Source organism: Catharus ustulatus, chromosome 23, assembly GCF_009819885.2.
Source record: "Catharus ustulatus isolate bCatUst1 chromosome 23, bCatUst1.pri.v2, whole genome shotgun sequence".
NCBI classification, from domain to species: domain Eukaryota; kingdom Metazoa; phylum Chordata; class Aves; order Passeriformes; family Turdidae; genus Catharus; species Catharus ustulatus.
In genome coordinates, this window is record NC_046243.1 from 1,970,532 (window position 1) to 1,993,350 (window position 22,819).

The following is a 22,819-nucleotide window of genomic DNA, read 5'->3' on the forward strand; positions in this document are numbered from 1 at the left end:
TTTGGGATTTTCAGGGGCAGGGTGCTGGGGCAGGAGGGCTGTGACAGTTTCCCTTTGCTCACACGAGGTGACCCTCCCTGTGCTCTCTGTGTGCACAGAGTGACTCCTCCGCACCTCGCCTGGCACTTATCTCAGCCAGCAGGTGCCATTCACATCTCTGCAGCTATTTATTGCTGTTTGCCTTTGCTCATCAGGTATCCAGGCAGGTATGCTGCCTCGAGAGCTTTATCTCGTAACCACTTCCTCCAAGATGAAAGACTTCCCTTGGGTTTGGGCACAATACTCGGAATCGAGGGGTGTGACAGCGCTGGGGAGACTTCACACAGGTCACAGCACTGTGGGTGTGCACAGGGGCATGGGCCCCTCGGGCTGCTCTGTGCTCACCCTGCTCCAGGAACAGCACCAGGAGCTGTTCTGGGGGATCCATCCCCACATCCACGCTGGCTGAAGCCAGAGGTGAAGGAGGGGAGGCAGGCAGGGGGTTTGCAGCTTGTTTCCTGCACTGGTCCCATGATTCAACTTCAAAGGTTTGGTACATTCTGTGTTGTTAGAACATTCAAGCAAACTTTTTCTGAGAAAGAATGGGAATGTTTAAAATAAACAATTTGCTGTTTATGACGCTGAACTTCTTGTGCAGTCACATTTTATACCCAGGGAGTTCGCAGAACATTTATTAAATCTTTGCTCAGTTTGTTTGTGTGTATTTGCAGCCTATTTCATGTCTGAATGATTCCATCTCTTTCATTGCCTGAACCTGGGTGCTCCATGAGCTGCTTTTCACAAAACTGATCCTGTGTGAGCAGACAGACCAAACCTGGACAGTGCCAGGTCTGAGCTGTGCCCATGAAAGCCATTGCACAGAACCTATTCCTATTCCAAAGTTAATGAACTAAATAAAAAAATCAAATATTAAGTATTGCAGTCTCTGGGTCCCCCTGCTCCCCTCCAGCACCCAGGAGAGTGGCAGTCAGTGATTTAAACCTGCAGTCCAGGCTGCAGCAGGACCTTGGTGACAACTTTCATCCATAAACTTCTCAATGGAAATGCAGCACCTGATAAATTCCAAAGGAAGTTGCTCAGAGAGATTTCGATTCAGTTCTCATTGGTTCCACTTGGACTGAAATATTGAGTTGAACTGAACTGAACTGTGTAATCTTGACCTGTCCTGACATTAAATTGCAACTCACTCAGCAATGGAACATCACAAGGTTTAGCTCTGTGTTTCACATCCCTGGCCTGTGTGTAAAACTGGAATTCCTGTGGGATGTCCCAACACCATCTCACAGACATCCTGAGGTGGGAAAGATCCCAGGGCTCCAGGAGAGGGTTCTCAGGCTGGGGAACCTTGGAAATCAAAACTCAGGGCATCGCCTCAGGAGGTGAAATTTGGTCTGAGAGAAGCAAACACGGGATGTTCTCACGTCCTGGGTTCAAAACTTTTTGGTATTTTCCACCAGTTTTGCTTTAGGTGATTTGAGATGGAAGCACCTGCTCTGCCCTTTGGCTGACATGAGCCATGGGAAGGTTTGTCCTGTGGCTGGAGGAAGCCAGGGGTGCCCAGACAGAAGCGTTGGTGAGTTCAGGGTGGACATTTCCCAGCTGTATGCCCCAGCCACATCCCTGCAGTGACGTCAAGGAGGGACCCTGACGTGTGTCCTGCTGCTCCCTCTGCCTGGCAGTGCCACCTGGGATCCCCCAGCTCCAGCCTTGCTCCCCCCAGACCCCCCTGTGACGTTTGGGGACATCCAGGGGGGTTTGTGGTGGAAGTCAGCAGGGTCACTCCAGGGAGGTGTTGACGTTGCTGTTCCTCAGGCAAATATAAAATAGCAGAAGTGAAATCGTGAGTAAATTCCTGACCTTAAAAGTGGCACCAAGCTGGGATTCCACACCCAGCAGAGTTCTTTTAGCGGGTGTAGGGGATGCCCTGAGAAACACCTCGTGATTGTGATCTCACCACCAGGTTATTAACAGATCTTTATCCTCCGGAGGGAGGAAGCAATCTGTGCTCTGATTGGGATGCACAGCTGCCCATGGTGGTCAGCCACAGCCGAGAAGGGCACACCCAGTGTCACTGGGAATTCACCTCCTTTGTGCCCACATCATGTCCTACGTGATGGCCTGGCTCTCCAGTTCTTTATTTTTTTGAGGAAAAATAAAAGATTTATCAAATTGGCATCTGCCCTGCACTTAACAGATGGACATCAGCAAGAATTTCTTCATGGGCAGGGTGGTCAGGCATTGGAAGGGGCTGCCCAGGGAGGTGGTGGAGTCTCCATCCCTGGATACAACTGGATGTGGCACTCAGTGCTCTGGACTGGTTGGTAAGGTGGGGATTGGTCACAGGTTGGAGTTGGTGACCTTGGAGGTCTTTTCCAAGCTAAATGACCTTGTGATTCTATTCCATGAAAGCAGCTCCCTCCTCCTGGAGCCCAGGAGCTGAGATGTGAGGAGATGCCAGCGGGGAGGGGCAGGGACAGTGACAGTCCCCTTTCCAACCCCAGGGTGAGAAGGACAATCAGGGTGATCAATCATTGAGCACAGGCACTGCTGGTCCCTCTGTCCCTCAGGGCAGGGCTGGGCAGCTTCCCATGGCATCTGGGCAGTGATGAACAGATCCTTCTGTCCTGAACGTGAAGGAGACAGAAGTCACCTCAAAATGGAAAGGAAAAGGGTGGGAAAGGAGAGGTGATTGAAAATGGGAAGAAAAGCTCCTGAGATGTTACAGGAACTGTATCAGGGGGGTTTATGAACACCAGCTGTGTCTAGAGATGGTTTGAACCTTCCCACCCCGGTGGGCAAACTGCTGGGCAATTCCCACAGGATATCAAACACCAGCGAGCAGTGAATCATTTAGAAACAAAACAAGATAAGGCTTAGGGAGATAAAGGAATATTGATTAAAGAGATAAAGCATTATTACCCTTAAAAATAATTGAGAGTGTCCTTGACCATCCAGCAAACATCACTCCTGTGAGCTGTGTTCCCTTGTTCAGAAGGTGGAAGTTTAACACCAATCTGCTGCTGCTTTTGGATGAAATCTGAATCTAGAAACTGGAAATAATCCCATCAGTGTTTGCTCCAAGAAGAGCTCATCCAGCCATCTCTGTTACAGATCTGGCATTTCTCATTTAAAAAATCATAATAAACCCATGATATTGTGATTTTTCACTCAGTTTCTGTTTTTGTTACTATCACTCTTTCTGGTTTGGCTTTCCCCACCCTGAAGCTGTTGCCAGAACGAAATTGGCTTTTGCTTGACTTTTTAACAGAATTGGGTGATAAAAGCAGATTGAAACTGGTTGTTGACAGAAATTACAGACTTTTAGAGGCACAAGTGAAGCTTTACGTGAGGATTTACAACAAAATAAGACACCAGCCTGATACGTGCAAAACCACTTCAAAAAAACCCCTCGAAGACAGTGGAAAAAGAAACGTCAACGTGAAAGAAGGGAACTGAGAGCACAAACAGCTAGACAGACCTGAAGCAGGATCTGGACTTTCAGATTCAAGTGCCTGATCCCACTTGATCACCAGATCCTGCTGGGAGAGGTTTGCCAGTCACTGTCAGAACACTCTGCAAACCCAGGGGTCCGAGCCTTGGATTCAAAACCTTGAGCAAGGTGTTGCAACTCCTTGAAGGCACCAACACTCTTGGCTGTGACAATCCAGGATGAAACTGGAACTTTCTGGGAGAGCACATGGAATTCCAGCCTGTTGAGCAGCTGACATGATTGCACCCCCACTTCTGCATTTCATCTCCAGGTGCCTGGAGAGCTCAAAGCTGCAGGTGAGTGACCTGTGAGCATCTCATCCTGATTTGGCAAATTGGTGCAAATGCCTCACGTTGTGAGTTGGTACAACTGCACCTCACTCTGAGCTGGTACAACCAGCAGCTCTCAGGGTGAGGGAGCTGAATTCCAGCTGGGAGCTGTGTCCTTGCCAAGCCCTGAGCAGTCACACAGAGCATGAGCTGCCACAGCTGCTGCTGGCTGCCACTGCTGATGCTGTACAAGAGCGCTGGGTAGGGCTGGGTGTCCTTCGGGCAGGTTGATGGGGACTCCTGGTGGCAGTGCCTGCTGCAGCTCACACACCTCTGCCAGCACATAACCTGCACCAATTCCATCTCCAGTCGGCCATGAGGGGTGTTTTCCTCAGAATTCCTGCACCAATTCCATCTCCTGTCTCCCATGAGGGGTGTTTTCCTCAGAATTCCTGCACCAATTCCATCTCCAGTCGCCCATGAGGGGTGTTTTCCTCAGAATTCCTGCACCAATTCCATCTCCAGTTGGCCATAATGGGTGTTTTCCTCAGAATTCCTGCACCAATTCCATCTCCAGTAGCCCATGAGGGGTGTTTTCCTCATTCCTGCACCAATTCCATCTTCAGTTGGCCATGAAGGGTGTTTTCCTCATTCCTGCACCAATTCCATCTCCTGTCGCCCATGAGGGGTGTTTTCCTCATTCCTGCACCAATTCCATCTCCAGTCACCCATGAGGGGTGTTTTCCTCAGAATTCCAGCACTGGGATTGCTGGGAACACTTGTAAGTTAAGGGGATGAAGGACACCCCACTGCTGTTTTGGTGGTGGTGGGAGCATGGTGGGGGAGTTTGGATTGGTGGCTGATCAAATGTGCTTTGAGTAGCTTTTGATAAATCGAGGAAAAAAATCCAAAATTGCTTTTTTCTAAAAAAAAAAAAACAACAATGGCAAAGCCTGCCTGGCTGGATGTTCAGGGCAAAACCTGGGACAAGAAAAGGAGAAATAAACCATCCCAGGCTCCTTGGGACAGGGCACAGAGGCTGCTCTTGGAGCTGGTGGGAAATGGAAAAGCACATCCTGGGATAGAGGAGGGACCTCGGCAAAGCCTGAGCAGAGACTCTGCCCCTGCTCCCTGTGTGCTGCCCACCCACACCTCCCCTTCTCAGGAGCCTCCTCACCCCCAGTTTATCCCCACACAGTGTGGATGTGGGCTCCCCATCCTGCTTCCCCAAGGTCAGGGTTCAGGGTGTGCTGCGTTGCTGCAGCACAAAACTCTGAACAGGCTCTGGTTCCCTGAGCTGCCCCAGCCACCCCTTTGTTCCAGCGTTCATATTTGCTTTGATATTTTATTCCTGTAAAGCTCCTTTAATCTGTTTTATTTCTTTCTGTCACCAGCATAATCCTCTCTTGTGAGCAGCGTCTGCAGCTCGTTTGGCTCCAGGCAGAGCGACTTGGCAAGACTTGTCCAGGTGATACACAGGTGATTTCTTACCATTTTTTTAAGAAAAACCCCAACATTGTTTGTTTCTCTGTAAGTCTTTTCTTCTTCTCTGAAAGTTCTGCTGCACAAACATGAGGTTTTTGCCTTTCTGGGAAGCCAAGCTCGGTCCTGTAAGTAGGTGAGGGGTTTGGAAGGGATTTGGGTGCATGAAGATCTTGGAGGCCTCAACTCTGGGTTCACTTTACATGGTGAATCATTTCTGAACAACTTCACAAGGTGCCTGGTTCATATTTTAACATCTAAACCCCTTTCAAAACTTACCCTTTGGGCCTGTTTAGTGCTATGTACCCGTTACTCTGTACCAGCTTTGTAGGTTAGAAGGTTTTTGGAGTGATAAAATCTAATAATTACATAAATGCAAAAAAAGAAAACCAACTCAACAAACCCCCAAACCAACAAAAAACTTTGAGATCAGTTCTTTTTTTAACACAGGCTTCATAATAACTTTTACTGACTGTGTTTTTGTGGTGAGATAAAAGCATATTTTTGACAACGACCTAGACGAGAACCTTTGCCTGCAGAGCCAAGCAGCAGCACGGTGATGTCAGAGGTCACAACACCTGAGTCACACTCAAAAACCCCTGGTTTTTTCTTGAAGAGAAAAACAAGCCAAAGAAAACAACTCCCTTGCATGATGCAAGGTTTGGGTTTGCCTCTTTGCCTTGGTCCCACGGGGGTGTGGGACTCAGCAGCTCTCATGGGGGATGGCTGCACCCCGGATCTGCAGCCTGCACCCACCAGAACGGTCACCCAGCAAACACAGCAGCTCCAGCAGGACCAGCAGCAAAGCATGAGGGCTCTTCCTCTTGGCAGGAAGGGTTCCTGGCCCTGCTGGGGACCTGCAGGTGGCCACAGGGTCCATCAAGAACATCCCACTGAGGACCTGTAGGACATGGGACCCACCAAAGTCTGTCCCTCTCCTGTGCTGGCTCCCTGATGGCTCCTGTCCCTTGCAGGCACCTCTGCCAGGCATCATGGGGCTGGTCAGTGCTCCAGTGCTGCCCATGGGCATTCCTTCACGTTCTCATGTGCTTGGACAAGTTATTTCACTGGTGAAGACGACACCCACTCCTTCACGTACACACCCTGAGCTGCACACACCCGTCTTTGCCAATAATTAGTTATTTACATACACCTTGAGAATTTGGAGCAGATGAAAAGCACCCCCGGCCTACAGAACCCAGGGCTGCTGCAGATAAAAGCTGTTGCACAACAAGGGTTTGCAGCACCTCAGGTGTGGAACAGCACCTGGGCCCCACGGGGTCGGGGGAGGGCTCCAGTCCAGCCAGCAGCTGGTACTGTGCAAGAAATAAAATCCTGTGTGCTCATTTTCCTCTGCCTTGAGATGGAGAACAGCTGATGAAAGCTCTGAACCAAACACTGGCACTACCTTAAAAGACAAGAACAGACCACTGTGAGTTTAAAAAAAACCAAACATGTTGAATTTTATTATTTTTAGACCATTAAAAAAAAAAAAAGGATTTAAAAAACACCATCTGATAGACCCACTGCTCTGCAAATACACATTGGTTCATTGAAACGTTGTGTGTTCCCTCAGTTGTAAAGTCAAGAAGTGGCCCATGGCTGTTGCCATAATTCAGTGTATTTATTTGTGGGCTTTTGCTTATATAGGGCAAATTATGGCCTTTTCAGTACATTTGTAGAGTCTCCAGAGGTTCTGAAAGCTCATGACAAGCAAAACTACTATTATTTTACCATTTGTGCCATATCAGTGACTGTCTGTTCAGAGAACATGTGCGTGTCTAAACGCTCTCCTGCTCTGTTCTGTGCCAGGTCTCTGGCTGAGGCCACACCAGGGTCTCTTGGTAGCAAATAAAGGAGTTAATTGGGAAAGAAAAGCAAAGGCTTGTTGAAAAGAATCCTACACCACAGAAAAAAAATCCCTCATGATGTGTCATTTCCTGCAAAACTACACTGAGCCCTTTGGAACTGGATCTCCTGACATGCCACACACAGACCATGAGCAAGTTTCCACCACTACAGAGCAGCTACTCTAGAAAAACAAGTTACACCAAAAAAACCCCTAAAACCCAGACTTTCAGCCTCACTCTGGAGCTGCTCCTGAGGACTGAGAGCTTTGTTTAAAAGCACAGACTGGGGCAGCCCCAGCAGAAATTGCCCTTGCTGACATGCAGCACAGTAGTTGTGGGACATGAGGGACTTTTGGGGTTGTTAGGTAAGGAGAGGCTGCAGGGACACCCTGGACAGGCATCAGGTCTTTGCTCCATAGTAAGAACAGGTCTGAATGCTTCAGCCACACTGCAGCCTTTCCAGTAAACCAGTGGCACTGCCAGGAGCAGGTCCCTCGTGCAGTGAGGCCAGGACTGCAGCACAGGTGAGACCTCACTGCTGCCACAAAGGGGCAGGCCTGATTTCTCATACAGAAACCAAAACCAGTGGTGTCTTTCTAGGGAAGGATTACAAGTGATATAAGCACCTCTCCACATGGTAATAGCTGTGTTTAGACACATGAGGTTCCTTTTCTGCCTGCTGCAGGACACCCTGTGCCCCTACAGGCCCCTTTGCATTGCTACACTGATAACCTGTCATTAAACCCCGGTGTCCTTTGGAGACAAGTGACAGAGGCAGGGAAGGTACAACAGCCGCAGAGCACGCTCTGAAATCAAACAGTACTTCATTACAGAGACACAGCAGCTGAGTCTGGCTATTCCTTCTTCTCTCCCTCCTCGGCGCTGGGGTCTGCGGGCGGCTCCTCCACGGTCGCACTGTTGCTCTCCGAGCCGGTGTTGCTGTCGCTGGTTCCCTCCTCAGCTGTGCTGTCCACCCCTTCCTGCCCACTCTCCTTGTCCTCTGGGGTGGAGGTTCCTTCCTCACCATTCTGCTGGTTCTCTGTGCTCTCTTCTGGGTGAGGCTCTTCTGGAAAAACATATTTCTCAGTGTCACTTACATGCCGATATTTAGATTGTGCAATTAGGATTTAGGAAGAAACAGAAGCTACAATAAATCCGAGTATTCCATAGCAGTGACTTCTGTTACTTAGAACATGCAGGGACAGGCACAGCTCAGGCATCTCTCAGTGCTGGTCCTGCCACAGTATCCTGATGTCACCCAGAGCTCCCTGACATCTGAATTCCAGCCCTAAGAAAGTCATGTGCCTTGTTAAAGCAGAAGCACTGCAATTCAAACTCCTTGATTCCTCCTTCCTTATGCTCCTGCTGTTGCAGCAGTGACTCACTGATATAAAGTCACTGGGATTCTTGAATCCAGCAGCATTTCTTACTCCCAGCTGTGTCCAAAGCACAAAGCAGCTGGAAAATTTGCCTGAGAGCTGCATAGGAAGCATTGCTGTTGCATCATCCTGGCTGGACACTGACACTAGGACAAGGAAATGCTCCCAGCTGCTCCCAGTTAATCAAAGTGTAACTCCTAGTTAATCAAAGCCTAACTTCAGGTTTAGTTTTGCTCCCCCTCAGGACATCACACACAAAGCATGACACGGGGCTCTGTGGGATCTTATCACCACCTCTTTTAGAAAGGAGTAATTTAATGGGAAGTAAGCAAATGCCTGGGTTCACCAAGATGCACTGAACTGTTCTCCTCAGAGACTCTTTAATGCTGATCCTTGGAGGACTCTGCAGCAGATGTTCAGATGCAGTTACCTGTCTCCATTGGAGTGCTCTCCTCTTCCTTCTTCTCCTCCCCCTTGCTGGCTGCCTGCTCCTCCTCGGCTGCCAGGCTGTTCTGACTGCGCTCAGCTTGCTCAGCTGCTTCCTTTTCCCTTTCCTCCTGTCTCTTGCGAGCCTGTTCCTCAGCTTGAGCAATTTCAGCTGCAATTTTTTCCATATCCACTTCCACCTTCAAACTGCATAACTAGCAATTAAAAACAAAACGAAACAAAGGAAAACTCTTTAGCTCTTTTATTACCTCAGTTAACCTGAGAAATAAATCATCAGCAAAGCCCAAGGATGAGTTCATTATTTCTACACGCAGCACAGTCCTTTTGATTTTATAAAGTTTGTATTAAAAGTAACTAGGGAGCTAGATATAGGCATATTAACAAAAAAAAAATGGGGAGAGGGAATAAATAACATTATTTGAATGCAGCCAAGGAGAGCAGTGTGGCTTTAGGCCACCTTCCTCCAGCCTCCAGCTGCTCTGAGTGAGTTCACCCAGCCCCAGCCTCGAGGCACTTCTAAACTGTACTGGCCCCATGTCCCCCTAAAGGTCACTGAAGGAGCAGGAAATCATCCTGTGCTTTGTACCACCCACACCAGGGCACTGCCCCAGCAGCTGGGCAATTGCTCAGAACTGAACAGGGAACTGAAGCACTTGTGGAACCAGCAGCTTCCTCAGACTAAGTAAGAAAAATGAGCTGTACCCTTTTAAGCTCGTTGTTGAAAGATTCTGTGCTTTCCAAAAACTTCCTCTTCTTTTCCTGGTGACGCTCCTCAATTTGCAGCAGCTCAGCTTCGAGCTTTCGCTGGAAGTGAAACAAACAGCAAGAACCTCACTGTGCAGTCACCTAAAAACTGGGCAAAGGCACAGCTATGCATACAAATTTTCACATGGGTTTATTTTTAAATATTGGTCTAATATGTAAAATCCTTCTGCCTGCTTCTGATACCCACTAGCTCACAAGTTAATACTGAAAAGTAGGAACAGTAGATGGGTCTGTGTAGCAGTACAAGCATATTGTAAATGACACACTGTGTACCTGAGGTGAAGCTTCCAGCATGAAATCTGCACATTTTCTTTCCTATTCTGCACCCCCAGGTCTGTGTATACAGATCCCACAGGTGTGTATATACACAGTTCACAGGTATAGACACACCCCCCCACATCAATTATATTCTCTAGCACAGAAAGACCACAATTCACAGGAAAGAAGGACAATCACCCCCTCCACCCTCCTAATCTTCTGTAATTAAAAAGAACCCCAACAAATCTCTGCTAAATTCTGGTCTTGCCCAACCAAACACACACACTGACCATGCTGAAAGGGTTCTTTTGGTAACATGAGTGTTTGGAAAACACAGGCATGTGCCCAAAGCTGGGTGAAACATGCATGTGTGGTGTCACTATATATTTTGTATGAATTTAACTTTCAGTGAAAAATGTTCGAATAGGGACAATTTACTCCAAGAAAAGAATCATTACAAACAAGATGAGCTGTCAGGTATCCAAAATCACAACCCTACCAGCACTTATTACCCAGCAGAATTTCACACTGGATACAGAGGGTTGTGTGTAATAATGAATGATGGAACTAACAGGATATCCCAAAGAACAAAATAAAGTTTAACATGAGCTTCTGGAACAAAACAGCACAGAAGGTGAAGTCTCACATTCTGCAGCTCCCAAGAAATCCCAGGGATTAGCTCCTGGAGCACGCAGAACATTGACACCCAGCAAGAACAGTCATGTAGGTGATCGAATGATCCAAGACTTGGAGTCCAGCCCAGCCCCACCACGCTTTAGCTGCATTCACATCCTTTCTCTTTACCTGATGAACCATTAGAGACTGAACCTGGCGTTTCAGGACTTGCATCCTGGCTGTGGTGACCACAGAGCGGACGTCGGGCACCACGCTCTCGCTCAGGATCTCGCTGATGAGCCGGTGGTTCCTCTGGAAGCGAGCCGTGGCCGTGTGCTTCATGGAGAACCCATCGTCGTAATCTGCAATGGGAGTTTGAGGGGTAGCTGCTTTGATTCCACAAAATGAGAGGTTAATGACACTGTACCCATGTTAGCATTCACAAAAAACAAAATGTGAGCCCTGACAGCAGTAGCTGTCATGTCACAAAGTTCACAGTAACACACACAGAGCATCAGGGAATCACAAAAGGAGACCAAGTGTGGCCAGAGCAGCATTTACCTGGCACAGCTCTAAAAGCTGATTTCACATGCATTTCCCACAGCTGAAATTGGGACTGACCTAGTTATTCACTCTGTTGCTTTGCACATTTCCACAATAAGAGGGACTATTAATACACCAAATAAAAGACCAATTCCTGATTAATTGTTTCCAGAACAAAATGCCAGCAGGATAGTGACTCCTCTATAAATAACCTTTGTAGCACAGATCAAAACCACATTTTGTTTTAAACACTGAGGACTGAAAGCATGAAGCAGTGAGACACATTTACTCATCGCTGAAAATTCAGTCATGTATTGAGAGTATTTGATTATTTATTAGTAAGTGCATTTCTCTAAAGAGAAACCAGTTAAACAACAAGTATGAAGTATCTCCCAGAACAATGCCATGCAGAGAAGTCCAGAAGTCTCATTTTCCTACTTCCCACTGGAGATGACTATTCCAACTATTCACAGAAATCTTAAGAAGCTGAACACCATGCCAGGAGATACTACCAAAGAAGAAAACCAGTTAAATGAAAGTTTCATTATTTCAAAGTGTTATATGGTATCTCACTGAGGTATCTGATTAAACAAAGAAAAAAGAGGCAAAGGTTGGTTCTGCCCAAGTCTACTTAGCTCAGGTAGCACAGAGCAGAACCTCAAATCCCCAGGTTCCAGCTATTCCAGCATGAAATGTATTTACATAAATGTTGCAATTACCTTACGGGGGAAAGTGCTGTTTGCCATGAGCTTTATCTCAGGGGTGTGCTTTTACAAGGGGGAAGGAAAAAAAAGGGTGTAACTGCGTACATTTTTCACCCTCAGGTTTCAACAAGTATTTGGTGATGAATTTAAAAGCAGCCATGAGATGAGGTGTGTGAGGCTGACTTTTCCCACTGGGTGGGGTGCATTTCCTTGCAGTCAAATAAACTTTCAGAATTTTCTCATCAACTTGTCAGCAGCAAGGGCACCTCACTCCCCAAACAATCTCAAATGACAGTTGTTGAACACATTCAAAGTTCAGGTGCTCTTAATCACACCAGAACTCTGCCCGTCAGATTTATGTGCTTCTGGTAATAAAGCACAACATTCCATCCAAGCTGGATTAAATCAGGCATCTAAGCCTTTTCTAAAGCCATTACAGAGCTGTAAGCACACTGATTTGGTTTGAAATATTAAGCATTATTTCACACTTAATTAAGAAGAGTTGGAATAACTTTTGCCACGGGTGCCACCTTACTTTTGGGAACAAAATCAGCTGTATGGAATAAAACGTGGCAATGAAAATCGGTATTAAAGCACCAAAGCAGAAACAAAGCCATGTGAAACGCCGTGGAAGGTGCACAGGGGTGGTTTTCTCTATCTCCATGACCTGTCCTGCCATGAGTGTCCCACTGGGAGTGCACACAAGCTCCTTACCATCGGGATCCTCCGCGGGCTGGATGCTCATGTAGGGCTCCCCCTTCTCCATGCGCGACTGCCGCTGCCGGCTCTCCTCCTCCAGCGCCGCCTCGGCGCGGCTCTTGGCGTTGATGTAGGCCAGGTAGGCAGGGGAGTTGTGGTAGGCCTTCATGGACTCGTTGTACTCGATCTGAAAAGTGACCAACACGGTTTGATTGCACCACCGGGTGATTCCCACCCTGCCACAACTGCGCTCTGTGTAACTCACACACAAAGCTGAATCGGAATCGTCTGACTGAGATACAAATGACCAGATTCTCTCAGTCTTTCTTTTTTTACAAATTAGAATTTCTTCTGTAGTAGTCTGTGTTTTAAAAACACAACTTGTTTTTAGGTCATTCTCAGTTTTACTGCCTGGAAGTCTTGTGATAGCTTTGTTTTCTGAGATTTCAAATTCAAACACCCCAGAACATTTATGATCAAGTTCTGGTAAGATGAAATTAGCAAACACAAAATATTTAGTACTTCTCTGGAGTTCTAACTAAATCTGTGACTCTGATTTCTTCTCTTTCCTTATGCCAGTATGCCATGAACCACTTTTCAAAATCACTTAAGGTTTGTCCGTTCTTTGCCCCATCCCTGTTCTGGGATGGCACAGAAAGCTGCAGCCAGACTCCTGTCTCCTCCTGGCAGCAGGACAGCAGCACTATTTTCACTTTCTTTGAAATACCTTTTCCCTTTGAATTGCTTTCTTTAATCTCACATTTAAGATTTTATACAGTGGTTTGAGATATTCCCAATGAAAAAATGGATATAATCTATGATATTGTTAAAGGTACCTAAGATGTTTGTTTATGATCAGGACCAGAATCCTTCTGCCTTGGCACTGCACAAACAGAAACCAGCTGGCCCCTGCCCCAAGGAGCTTACAATCTAAACATCATTACCAAGGTAAAAATAGAAAATTCCTGGACTTTTATTTTTTTTTCTCAGCTAAGAGCACCAAGCTTTGCAGTACTTCTCTACTGCCTTGGAATAAAACCAGCTGAGATTTGACCAGGTAGCCAGAGCCTCAGGTGCCTGCCAGGTGTAAGCACAACACATCAGCTGGACAATTCTCCCTTTGTACCTGAGAATTACAAGAACAGTCTCGTACAGGTGCTCAACACTTACCAACCTAGACACGAGGCAGCTGTCATCTCTTGTCATTAAGATCAATAAAACCAAAACAAAAGCACAAGAAAACTCTACAGGTGGTAGCATTTTCTATTAAGAAACAAAATACTAATGCCACAGCGTGGAGTTCCACCAGGAAAACCAAACCCCACGGGACTGCAAGTCTCTTAGGAACATGTTCATGACAACAGCAGTAGTTGCAGAGCACCAGTTTTGAAAGAGGATTTTGGTGTTGAGACAATCTTTTCAATACTGATGTTGTACAATCAAATCCATTCATTAAACAGTTAAAATCGACATTCAATTATAAATACTTCATTTTGAATTGGGTCTAAAAACTGACCAGTCACAGTTGATGCACAGTTATTTAAAAAATCTAAGAGATGTGTCAGGACAAACTTCCATTTAAGTTACATACAGGGCTCTCGTGAATGCCTCAAACACCCCTGCATGGGGAAGATGAATTTTTCTTCTCAGACCAGTTCCTAGAAGAATCAGCTGTAATAAACATCCCAGATTTCTTCCATTTACCTTTTCAGCTTCATATTCATTCAAATACTCTTGCTTCTCTTCATCAGTGAGATCTCGCCACATTCCTCCAATAATCTTGCCAATTTCCCATAACTTCAAATCAGGATTGGACGCCTTCACTTGGTCCCAGACCTTAACAGAAACAGCTGGAGCTTTACTAATGATATCTAAATACTTCCAAATTAAACATTTTATATTGTCATCTCAGTGTTCTTTCTGGAATCACCATGAAAAACAGGATAAAGTTAGGAATGAGTCTGGCTAAACTATCTGGATTATTTTCTGGGGCAGGAAGTCAGTAGGAAGCCAGCTACTGAACCAGGCAATTGCTGAGTGGCTTTGGTCTCATGGGAATATTGCCTTTAACCCTCTCAATTCTCTTCTTAAATGAACATCGCTGCATCTCGGGGAAAAAAAATGCTACTGAGTAAACACATCCAGCAGTAGATTATGACAAAGAGACTGAGCTTTTCAGATCAGAATGTAACATTTCACAATATTTCAGTCTTGCTGATCAATCTGAGTTCCAACAAGTTCTGACTCCACCAAAAAGGTTTCTAACTTTATAGGGAAAAAAAAAGGAGAGCTGCCAGCGTAATTTCTTGCTGCGCCACTTGACTTTTTTTTTTTTTTTTGTGTGTGTGTTGATGTTTTTTGGCCTAAGACAGACATGCTGGTAAAGATACTTTACCAGAAGTGGAAGAAATTCCTTCTGGCTCACCTGCTTCAGCCAGGCTGCCATGCCCTCCCCATGCCCCATCAGATTCCAGACTCCACAAGAGTCTCTCTCCTACTTTCTGTTCACAGAATAGCGAAGCAAACGTTGCCACGGGCTAGGGTGGTGAAGGAGAACATGCAAAGTCCACTCATTGCTACTCTTCAGTCCAGCTACAGCACTGCACCAAGCCCAGAAAACGCAAGGAATATTTCCTTTTTATAAAAAAGTTCTGTCAGTAAGTCACAGGAACTTCTGAATGTGGCGGGGTGGATCCTTGTCAGCAGACAGTGGTAGCAATTAGCATTTTAGCAATTTTCCCCCCAGAAATTGGCAACTGTGTGACCAGACTACTGCTGCCTTTGTTCTGCAGGGCAGACTCTGTACTTTACATCCCCTTAAGAGAGCGCAGGCTGTTAGGAATCAAAGTTTAGAAGCTGAAACTAAGATCATAGCAATTAATTGTTAGCACAAACGAACACTGACTTTATTACTGATGGACACTGTAATACCCACCTTCCGGCTGTACCTCATGTAGGGCATCAGGGGCTTGTCTGGGGGTTTGGGGGGCTTTGGAATGGTAATACCAGAGGAAGCCTATAAAAAAACCGGATAAATCCATTTGTTAATGGGATTGCTGAACAGTTTCTACAAGCACTAGTTTTGGAAAACACTCATTCTTGTGCATTCACACACCCCCACCAAGAGAAGCAAGCAACATCACCAAAAAATTACCCAGTTTGTAAGTGAACAGGCACTAGCTAGAGCTGGTCCTCACAGGAATAATTCCCAGCTTGTCCTTTTCTCTGTAAGTTTACAGAGCAGTAGCTACATAAATCCTCAAAAGGGCTCCATGTTCTTGAAACTGAACTACACAGCTTAGGAACTGACATGGAAACACTAATCCCAGCAGGTTGTTTTTTCTCACTTCTGATGACTACTTTATTTTATCTGTTTTGACAAATTTAAAGTGGCTACTGTATGAGTGAAAAAAGATAGGAAGAAAGTCTAAAAACATTAAGTTAAAGACAAATTTTAGCAATTATTTTTCTACAAAATTTGTCAGTGGTAATTTGGAGCCAATTAACAAATTCTCTGTACGAAAAGAAAACAACCCTGTGCAGCTAAAAGGTAAATATGTGCTCTATTTGTAGCCAATTAGCTTGGAACATGCTCCTGTGCTCTGTCTTCCTTTGGCTTTACACTGCCAGACACAGTGCTGGCACCACACAAAAGGACTTTAATGTTGCTGCTGGGTCCCCTTGCATCCCCTCAGCCACAGAACACCTGACAGGGTTTGTTCCTAAAACAGTGCAGTGCCATCACAGCCCCTGTCAACTGCAGGGTCTGAAACCCTCCACTCTTCCAGCACTTCCACATGCCAGGAGCTCTATTAAGTCAGAGTATTTACATGAAAATATAAAGCAGGTTCAAGATCTTTCAGGGTTGTGGCCTGTAGATCAATACTTGGGTGTAGCCCAGAAGGCTCATGTTCAATACTCAGTTTTCCTCCTGATAGGTTTGGTTTTTTGTTTTTTTCTTTTTTGTTTTGCTGAATTTATGGAGCTCTATGAACAATGCATACAGAACTGTGTATAAATAATGTGCATGAGGTATATGCATCACCAAAATGTATACATAGATACACATACAGATGGGTTGGAAAAACATTAAAGGAAACTGTTCAATGCTTTTAAATTAAGAGGGGTTTCAAGACACCATCCATATACTGGGATATGCATGGCAGAGCAGGCTGTGTATGCTTGTGACATACAGAAACAATGAAGTTCTCAGACAAAACCTGACTTAAGTCTTCTATAAGGAAAGTATCCATTCGGACAGTCAATTCCAGCTTGCAGGGGAAGGTCCTTTCTGTAAATGCTTTCAGAAATTGGATGAACTTCATATATGAAGTTTGAAAGAAGGTTTATATGAGAGGCATAAAAAGAGTGCACTTCTTTAAAAGCACCATGTATTTGATCCTTGAGAAATCTTTGTATCACGTTCCACACTGATCAGAAAAATCTTAAAGTTGCAAGATATTTAAGAAAATATCAGGGATTTACTCTGTTTCTGTTGTGTTATAAAAGTGTTACATTTCCACTGTCTATTTTTGTTTCCTAACTGCATACAATGCTAGGACTTGATTCATGTTTGAAAGAAGCTGTCACCTCCCTCATCACTTTGTTTACTCCATGAAAAATGAATGTAACATCCATTTCCCACACACTGACACATATACGAGCCGAAAGGATTCTATTTTATTATCAACATCACACTTTTGTTGAAAAAATAATGACTGAACTTGGGACTGTGCAGTTATTACCAGACTAGAAGACCAGAAAGAAAAATAAAGGCCTGTACCTCTCGCATGGCTCAACAGGATGATGCAACGACTATCAGTGACCTCCAGTTTGCAAAATTTTCTTCCTTATTTTTGTACCAATGAACCTCAGCAAAAAGAGCAGTTCCCTCCCTCCAAAAATTCATACCCACCTACAGAACCTTTTCCTATGCATGCAGTGGTCACTGAAGACCACAAAGTTTGTCTTTTCGGATGTCTGCATCATACACCATTACCAGTTTTCCCTGCTGAGTAAAAACCCATTTTCCTGCAAAAGGTTTCAGAGTGAAGGGGAAGGGGGGGAAGGTGAGGAGTAAGAATCAGAAGTTGGTTTTGGTTGTTTTTATAAAGAAGTGGCAGCAGCCAAGACTCCGAAGAACCTAACCCTAAAGCCATTTCTGGTCAGTTCCTGGTGTTTGCTGGAGGATGTAATAGTTGATTCTCCTACCGTGACCCGGCTGTTGGTGCCCGGGTTCCCTCCCAGCCTGTAGTTGTTGTAGGCCAGATGGCTGTATGGATTGTATCCCACAAACCCTGGGGTGCTGGGCATTTGCTGATGGAAACAAATGAGACAAAAACACGAATGAGAAATGAGCTCAAACGAGGAAAACACAGAAATGAAAATGAACTGCAATATGGCATGCAAAAGCAACCAGAATTCAAACAAGCAATGAGGTGTAGCAGTTGGTGTCTTCCCAACACACACAACTTACTCCAGTATAAACCTAGTAAGGAAACAGGACTTTTAAGCAAACGTGTCACTACAAATTTCTGTCTGAAATCGGTGATTTTACTTCTATTAACTGTGTAACTCATTTAAACAAGTATTCTGTTAATTCAGCTCACAGCTAATAAAGTTTTCCAACATAAGCCACCATGGAATACAGAAGACTCTTGTCTCCCAAGGGTGAAAAGTTACAGGGCAACACAGCACCCAGTGATGGATGAGAAATCCCCAGTACACACATTTATTACACCAATGAAAATTCCTGCCTGCTTTTCTTCCCAGAATTCTGCCTTCCCAACAAATGGGGCAGGGGAGGAAATCTCTCAAAGCACCATTTGTGCTCCACTGCCATGACTGAAGACAATTCTCAGAGACATCCCACTGTTAGAAGGCAGGCTGTAGACTGACAGAGCTGAGCAACTCTGCAGATGCAGTAAGACCTGTAAGTTAAAAAACTTTAAACTGGTCTGAACACATCATCAAATCCAAGACAATTCAGAAGTTAATCAATACATCTTCATTCATTCATGAAAGTGGATTGATTAGTTCTCACCTCAGCCACGCAGTAAAAAAAAATCTTGTTTCTTTACATTCCCTTCTCACTTAGCAATGGACACTCAAGTTTCACCAGCTTCCCTGTATTCCCCTCCTCAAATAAATTTCTTTTTTCATTATCCCCTCCTTTCCCAATCAGATTGTGTTGGAAAAACAGATTAAATATTTAATAGTAATTTAAGTCCTGACTGTGGTGGTTCTATGATTCCACTAGGATTCACAAGAGCCTGGAGTGTTTCTGGACATTTAAATGTCATTCCCACAGTGTCCCACTCTCCAGCACAATTGTTCCTAGAAGTCTTTGACAGGGATTGACCGGCCCTGTTCCAGATTACAGTTATAAAAATTTGACAAATAGGTTTAGGGCTCTAAGAACCAAAGTATGACACATGCAAACACTGAACAGAAGTGTCCTAGGAGCTGACTACAGTAACTAAGAAAGTTTCAGGTCAATGCAGACACATTGCAAGCAGTTTATTTCTGAACACAAAAGTGCAGAGGAAAATTATCCTTTAACAGTCAGTCTTCAACAGAGATTTTATTGCCAAGCTTTTTAACTCAGTCACAGCAGCTGATGTGCTCATCTGTATGCCTGGATTCACAACATACACATTCACTGCTTCATAAGGCACTGTTTTACTACAGTTTTTTGTATTACCATAACAACAGGTTTTGAATATGTTGAACTACATCTCTTCAATAAAACCAGATGACAATTGTAATCTCCGTCTGCTTAATTCTTTATTTCTGCAAGACAGGATTTAAATGTTACCAGGAACTACCTTGCATCACATGGAGAATTTTTATTTCAGGTACAGTACTGCAGTATTGAGAATTACTGGGATTTTGTTGACTGCAGCACCTGGAGCTGGCTGTGGAAGAACAAGCAAGGTTATTTGGCTACTTTGTGACTTGCATTAACAGAGTACAGGCCATCATGTGAAGGACTGTACAAAATAAAATACAAAATTAAAGATGCTTGTAAGACAGGCAATGCATGTCACTGGTTGCAGCTCTGACATGTGCTTCATGTATTCTCCTGAAGGACTGTACCACATCAACATCAACCATTAAACATCTGTATCCATCCTACATCCCAAAAGAATCACATGTGTATGCACAGTTCTTGATGCAGGAATCCAGTGGGCAGAGCAGATCCATCATGTTCCTTCTAACACTGCCACAGTTCTATTTCGCTGTGTGCAAAATGAAAACTCTGAGCAAACTATACAAATCAAATTTTATTTATGTAAACTTATAAAAACATAACTTGTATTTATGCATTATGTAATTTTCAAGCCTCTTCCTGTAAAGTATGGCACAATAAATTTGAAGGATTGCATTCCTTCTAACTCCCATCCTGCAGAGATCAAGGACACACTGCTGGGTAGGTTTACCAATTCACTTTGGTAAAAAAAAAATTCATTAAAGCATTTTTGCTCAATCTTCTGTACAAAGGATTTATCCTAAAACCCAAACTATTCACAAATGTGACCAAAGATGTGAATTTACTTTCAAACAGTTCCTGCCCACAGCACACTGGTACTGCAGCACCTTTGTACATCCAGGAATGTCACTGGATGGGATTCAAAGCTCCTGTTCATGTTTTCCTCAGTGTCAGGTCACATCACTTTACTAGAAAGTAAAGTATTTCCCATGCCCCAGATTCCAAAATACCAGTGATTTCAAGGAATGCAAGACTGGCATCAGGAGTGTTTCATTATTCTGCCCCAATACAACAGGAAGTTTCATAATTCTACATTCCACAGAAAAGCAGTTCAGTACAACTGAAACGTGGAAAAACACAGTCTGCTCATGATTTGGGCACAGGCTGAGCAGGATGTTTTACAATCAAATATATCAGTTGATTTCTAACTATTCCAGTACTGTTGCAACCCACTGTGAGACAAGTGACTACTCACAGAAAATTCAGTGTCTGTGAGATGCAGCCTTAAAGGCAAAACAAATTTATTCAGCTTCTCTTTCCCACACTTCTCAAGAAAGAATGATTCTATTTTAAACAATTCATATCACATTAATGTGTTTCCCATACAGGAAGGCGATGCAACTCCATAATTATTGTTCTGAGAAGTTACTAAAGGCTCTGTGTTAATGAGAAAAATCACTATACTTACGGTTGCAGGAGCTGGGGTGGGAGGTGGGGCATAGGATGGCCTTTCTGTTAAGATAGAAATGCAAGCACATTTTTTTTTTCTCTTGAAAATCTGAACGAATTCTTAAGGCATCTGCTGTGGCCAACATTTTTAAAGGAATTTACAAAATAAGTAAATTCTACTCTGAAAGACTTTGCATTTTGCCACTGAACAGCAAAAAGCAACACACGAAAAAGAAAGAAAAATTGAACTCCCCCCGTTGCTCCAGTCCCAGCCTTTTATTCCGGCACAAGACTGAAGAATACGAAATTCATTTATATGCACACCAATTACACGGAGGGAAAGCAAAAATGCAGTCCAACAGGATTTAGAAGCTGTGATATCTGGATTTCCTACGAAAACAATATGCCAGGAATCAGCCACAGCAGGATTTATGGCCAAGAGTTTAGTCACTACACTTGCCAATTTCTTTTAATGCCAGGAATAATGGCATCATCTCACAAACAGGTTCTGCAGAACCAGATCTTTAAAATATCAAGTTAAATAAAGAAAAATCTTTAAAAAAAAAAAAAAAACCAACTTACTTGACATTTTGATAGTCAAATTTTCAGCCACCTGACATTATATTTGTACTTCTGCAAGACAAAAGAAGATCACGCTAGTAAGTGTTGTGCCTTTCCCCCCACCAGATCTTCAAAGCTTTGATTGCTACAGTTACCAGGGATTATCAAAGTTTGTCAGTTTTGGAATACAGATAAAAGAATTTTCAGAAACTAAGGTGTTATCTCTTTGAAAAATTAATGTACTTTCCAAGGAATCTGGCCTTACAGAGCTGTGCAAGAGCACACAGTTTTAGGTCACCTTCATATTAAAGAGTCTAAATAAATATATTTTGTTCCTTAAGGAATAAAAAGTCAGAGCCCATTATTTTACACTCACTGTTTCAGAAATCTGGCATTAATACATAAATGCCCAAATGATGCATTTCCTTTACAGGGTACAAACAGCAATCACCGAGCCCGGCAGTTGCGGTCTGACAGGCAATGCTTAAACCGCTTAGCACCGAACCCGGGAGCGCGTCAAACAGCGCTGTAACAAAGTGTTTATTCGGCATTTTCCTCAAATAACGCCACGGCTGCTGCACCCTCCCTCACAATCCCCACTAACGCCGCGCTCCGGGCTCGCACACGGGGAGATCGAGCGGAGCCTGAGCGGGCCCAAGGCGGCCACCGGAGAGATCCCTCGGCCCCAGCGCTCCCTCCCCGGGCCCAAGGGCTCTCCCGAGCCCCGTAGCGCTGCCGGAGCGGGCCCGGGGCTGTCCCGAGCCCCCCGCCCGGCCCCGCCGGGCCCCCCGCACTCACCCGCTCGGCGCGGCCGCGCTCCCTTTGTTCCCACGGGCCGGGGCGGCGGCCACAGCGCCTGCGCGCTCCGCTCCGCACTTTCGACACGCCCGCCCCAGCCCGCCCGTGAGTTCCTGCTCACTATGGGGGGTTTGTTCTGCTGCCCTGCGTTCTATTGAGGAGCCAGGAGTGTCTCCGCGCCCTCCGGGACGGCGGCGACTCCAGGGGCCGTGGCGAATCTGCGGGACGCAATCTGAGCGCCGCGCGAGGGGCGGCCCCGCCTGCCATTAGCGGCACGGAGGCGGTGCCTCGCGGGTCGTCGGCGGGGATCCCGAGGCGCCCCAGCCCCGCATTGCTCAGCTCCCTTACCCCGCACCGGGCACCTCGCTGCCCCGAGTGGTGGCTGCCGCTGGCGAATCTGCGGCGCAGAACGGGCGCGCAGGGGGAGCTAGCGGGCGCCTCGTGTCCGCTGCACTTTAGCGCCTTTCTCCCCTCACGGGCGAGCCCTGAGGGGGTTTGGCCCCTTTTTCCTCTCACGAGCAGCGGCCGGTCCCTGGGGGAGTTTAGTGCCTTTTTCCCCTCACGAGCAGCGGGCGGTCCCTGAGGGGGTTTGGCGCCTTTTTCCCCTCACGGGCGGTCCGCGGTCCCTGAGGGAGTTTGGCTCCTGAGGGAGTTTGGCTCCTTTTTCCCCTCACGAGAGCGGGCGGTCCCTGAGGGTGTTTGGACCCTGAGGGGTTTTGGTGCCTTTCTCCCCTCACGGGCGGTCCTTGAGGGAGTTTGACCCTTTTTTCCCCTCACGAGCAGCGGCCCATCCCTAAG

General features: G+C 45.5%; 1 protein-coding gene across 3 annotated transcripts; it reads right to left on the minus strand.

Annotated features, from left to right (window-relative positions):
• Window positions 1–6,677: 6,677 nt before the first annotated feature.
• Window positions 6,678–22,084, minus strand: SMARCE1 (SWI/SNF related, matrix associated, actin dependent regulator of chromatin, subfamily e, member 1). Of its 3 annotated transcripts, XM_033079052.2 has the most exons (11): window positions 22,022–22,084; window positions 21,245–21,295; window positions 20,682–20,725; window positions 17,713–17,817; window positions 15,437–15,517; window positions 14,206–14,337; window positions 12,517–12,688; window positions 10,745–10,917; window positions 9,620–9,721; window positions 8,901–9,111; window positions 6,678–8,157 (listed from the first exon to the last, which is right to left on the minus strand). In XM_033079052.2, the coding sequence occupies exons 2-11, from the start codon at window positions 21,249–21,251 to the stop codon at window positions 7,946–7,948; spliced, it is 1,239 nt and encodes a 412-aa protein (XP_032934943.1). In that variant the 5' UTR covers window positions 21,252–21,295; window positions 22,022–22,084; the 3' UTR covers window positions 6,678–7,945. The 3 variants fall into 3 exon arrangements, with proteins under 3 accessions (XP_032934943.1, XP_032934944.1, XP_032934945.1); XM_033079053.2 differs by lacking the exon at window positions 17,713–17,817; XM_033079054.2 differs by lacking the exon at window positions 14,206–14,337.
• Between the last annotated feature and the right edge of the window lie 735 nt (window positions 22,085–22,819).

Bases quoted from the DNA above. Each gene is read 5' to 3' on its own strand.
- SMARCE1 (XM_033079052.2), bottom strand. The intron at 10,918-12,516 runs GTAAGGAGCTTG...CTCCCATTGCAG, and splicing joins GCCCGCGGAGGATCCCGATG to ATTACGACGATGGGTTCTCC. The intron at 8,158-8,900 runs GTAACTGCATCT...ATGTTTTTCCAG, and splicing joins GAGCACTCCAATGGAGACAG to AAGAGCCTCACCCAGAAGAG.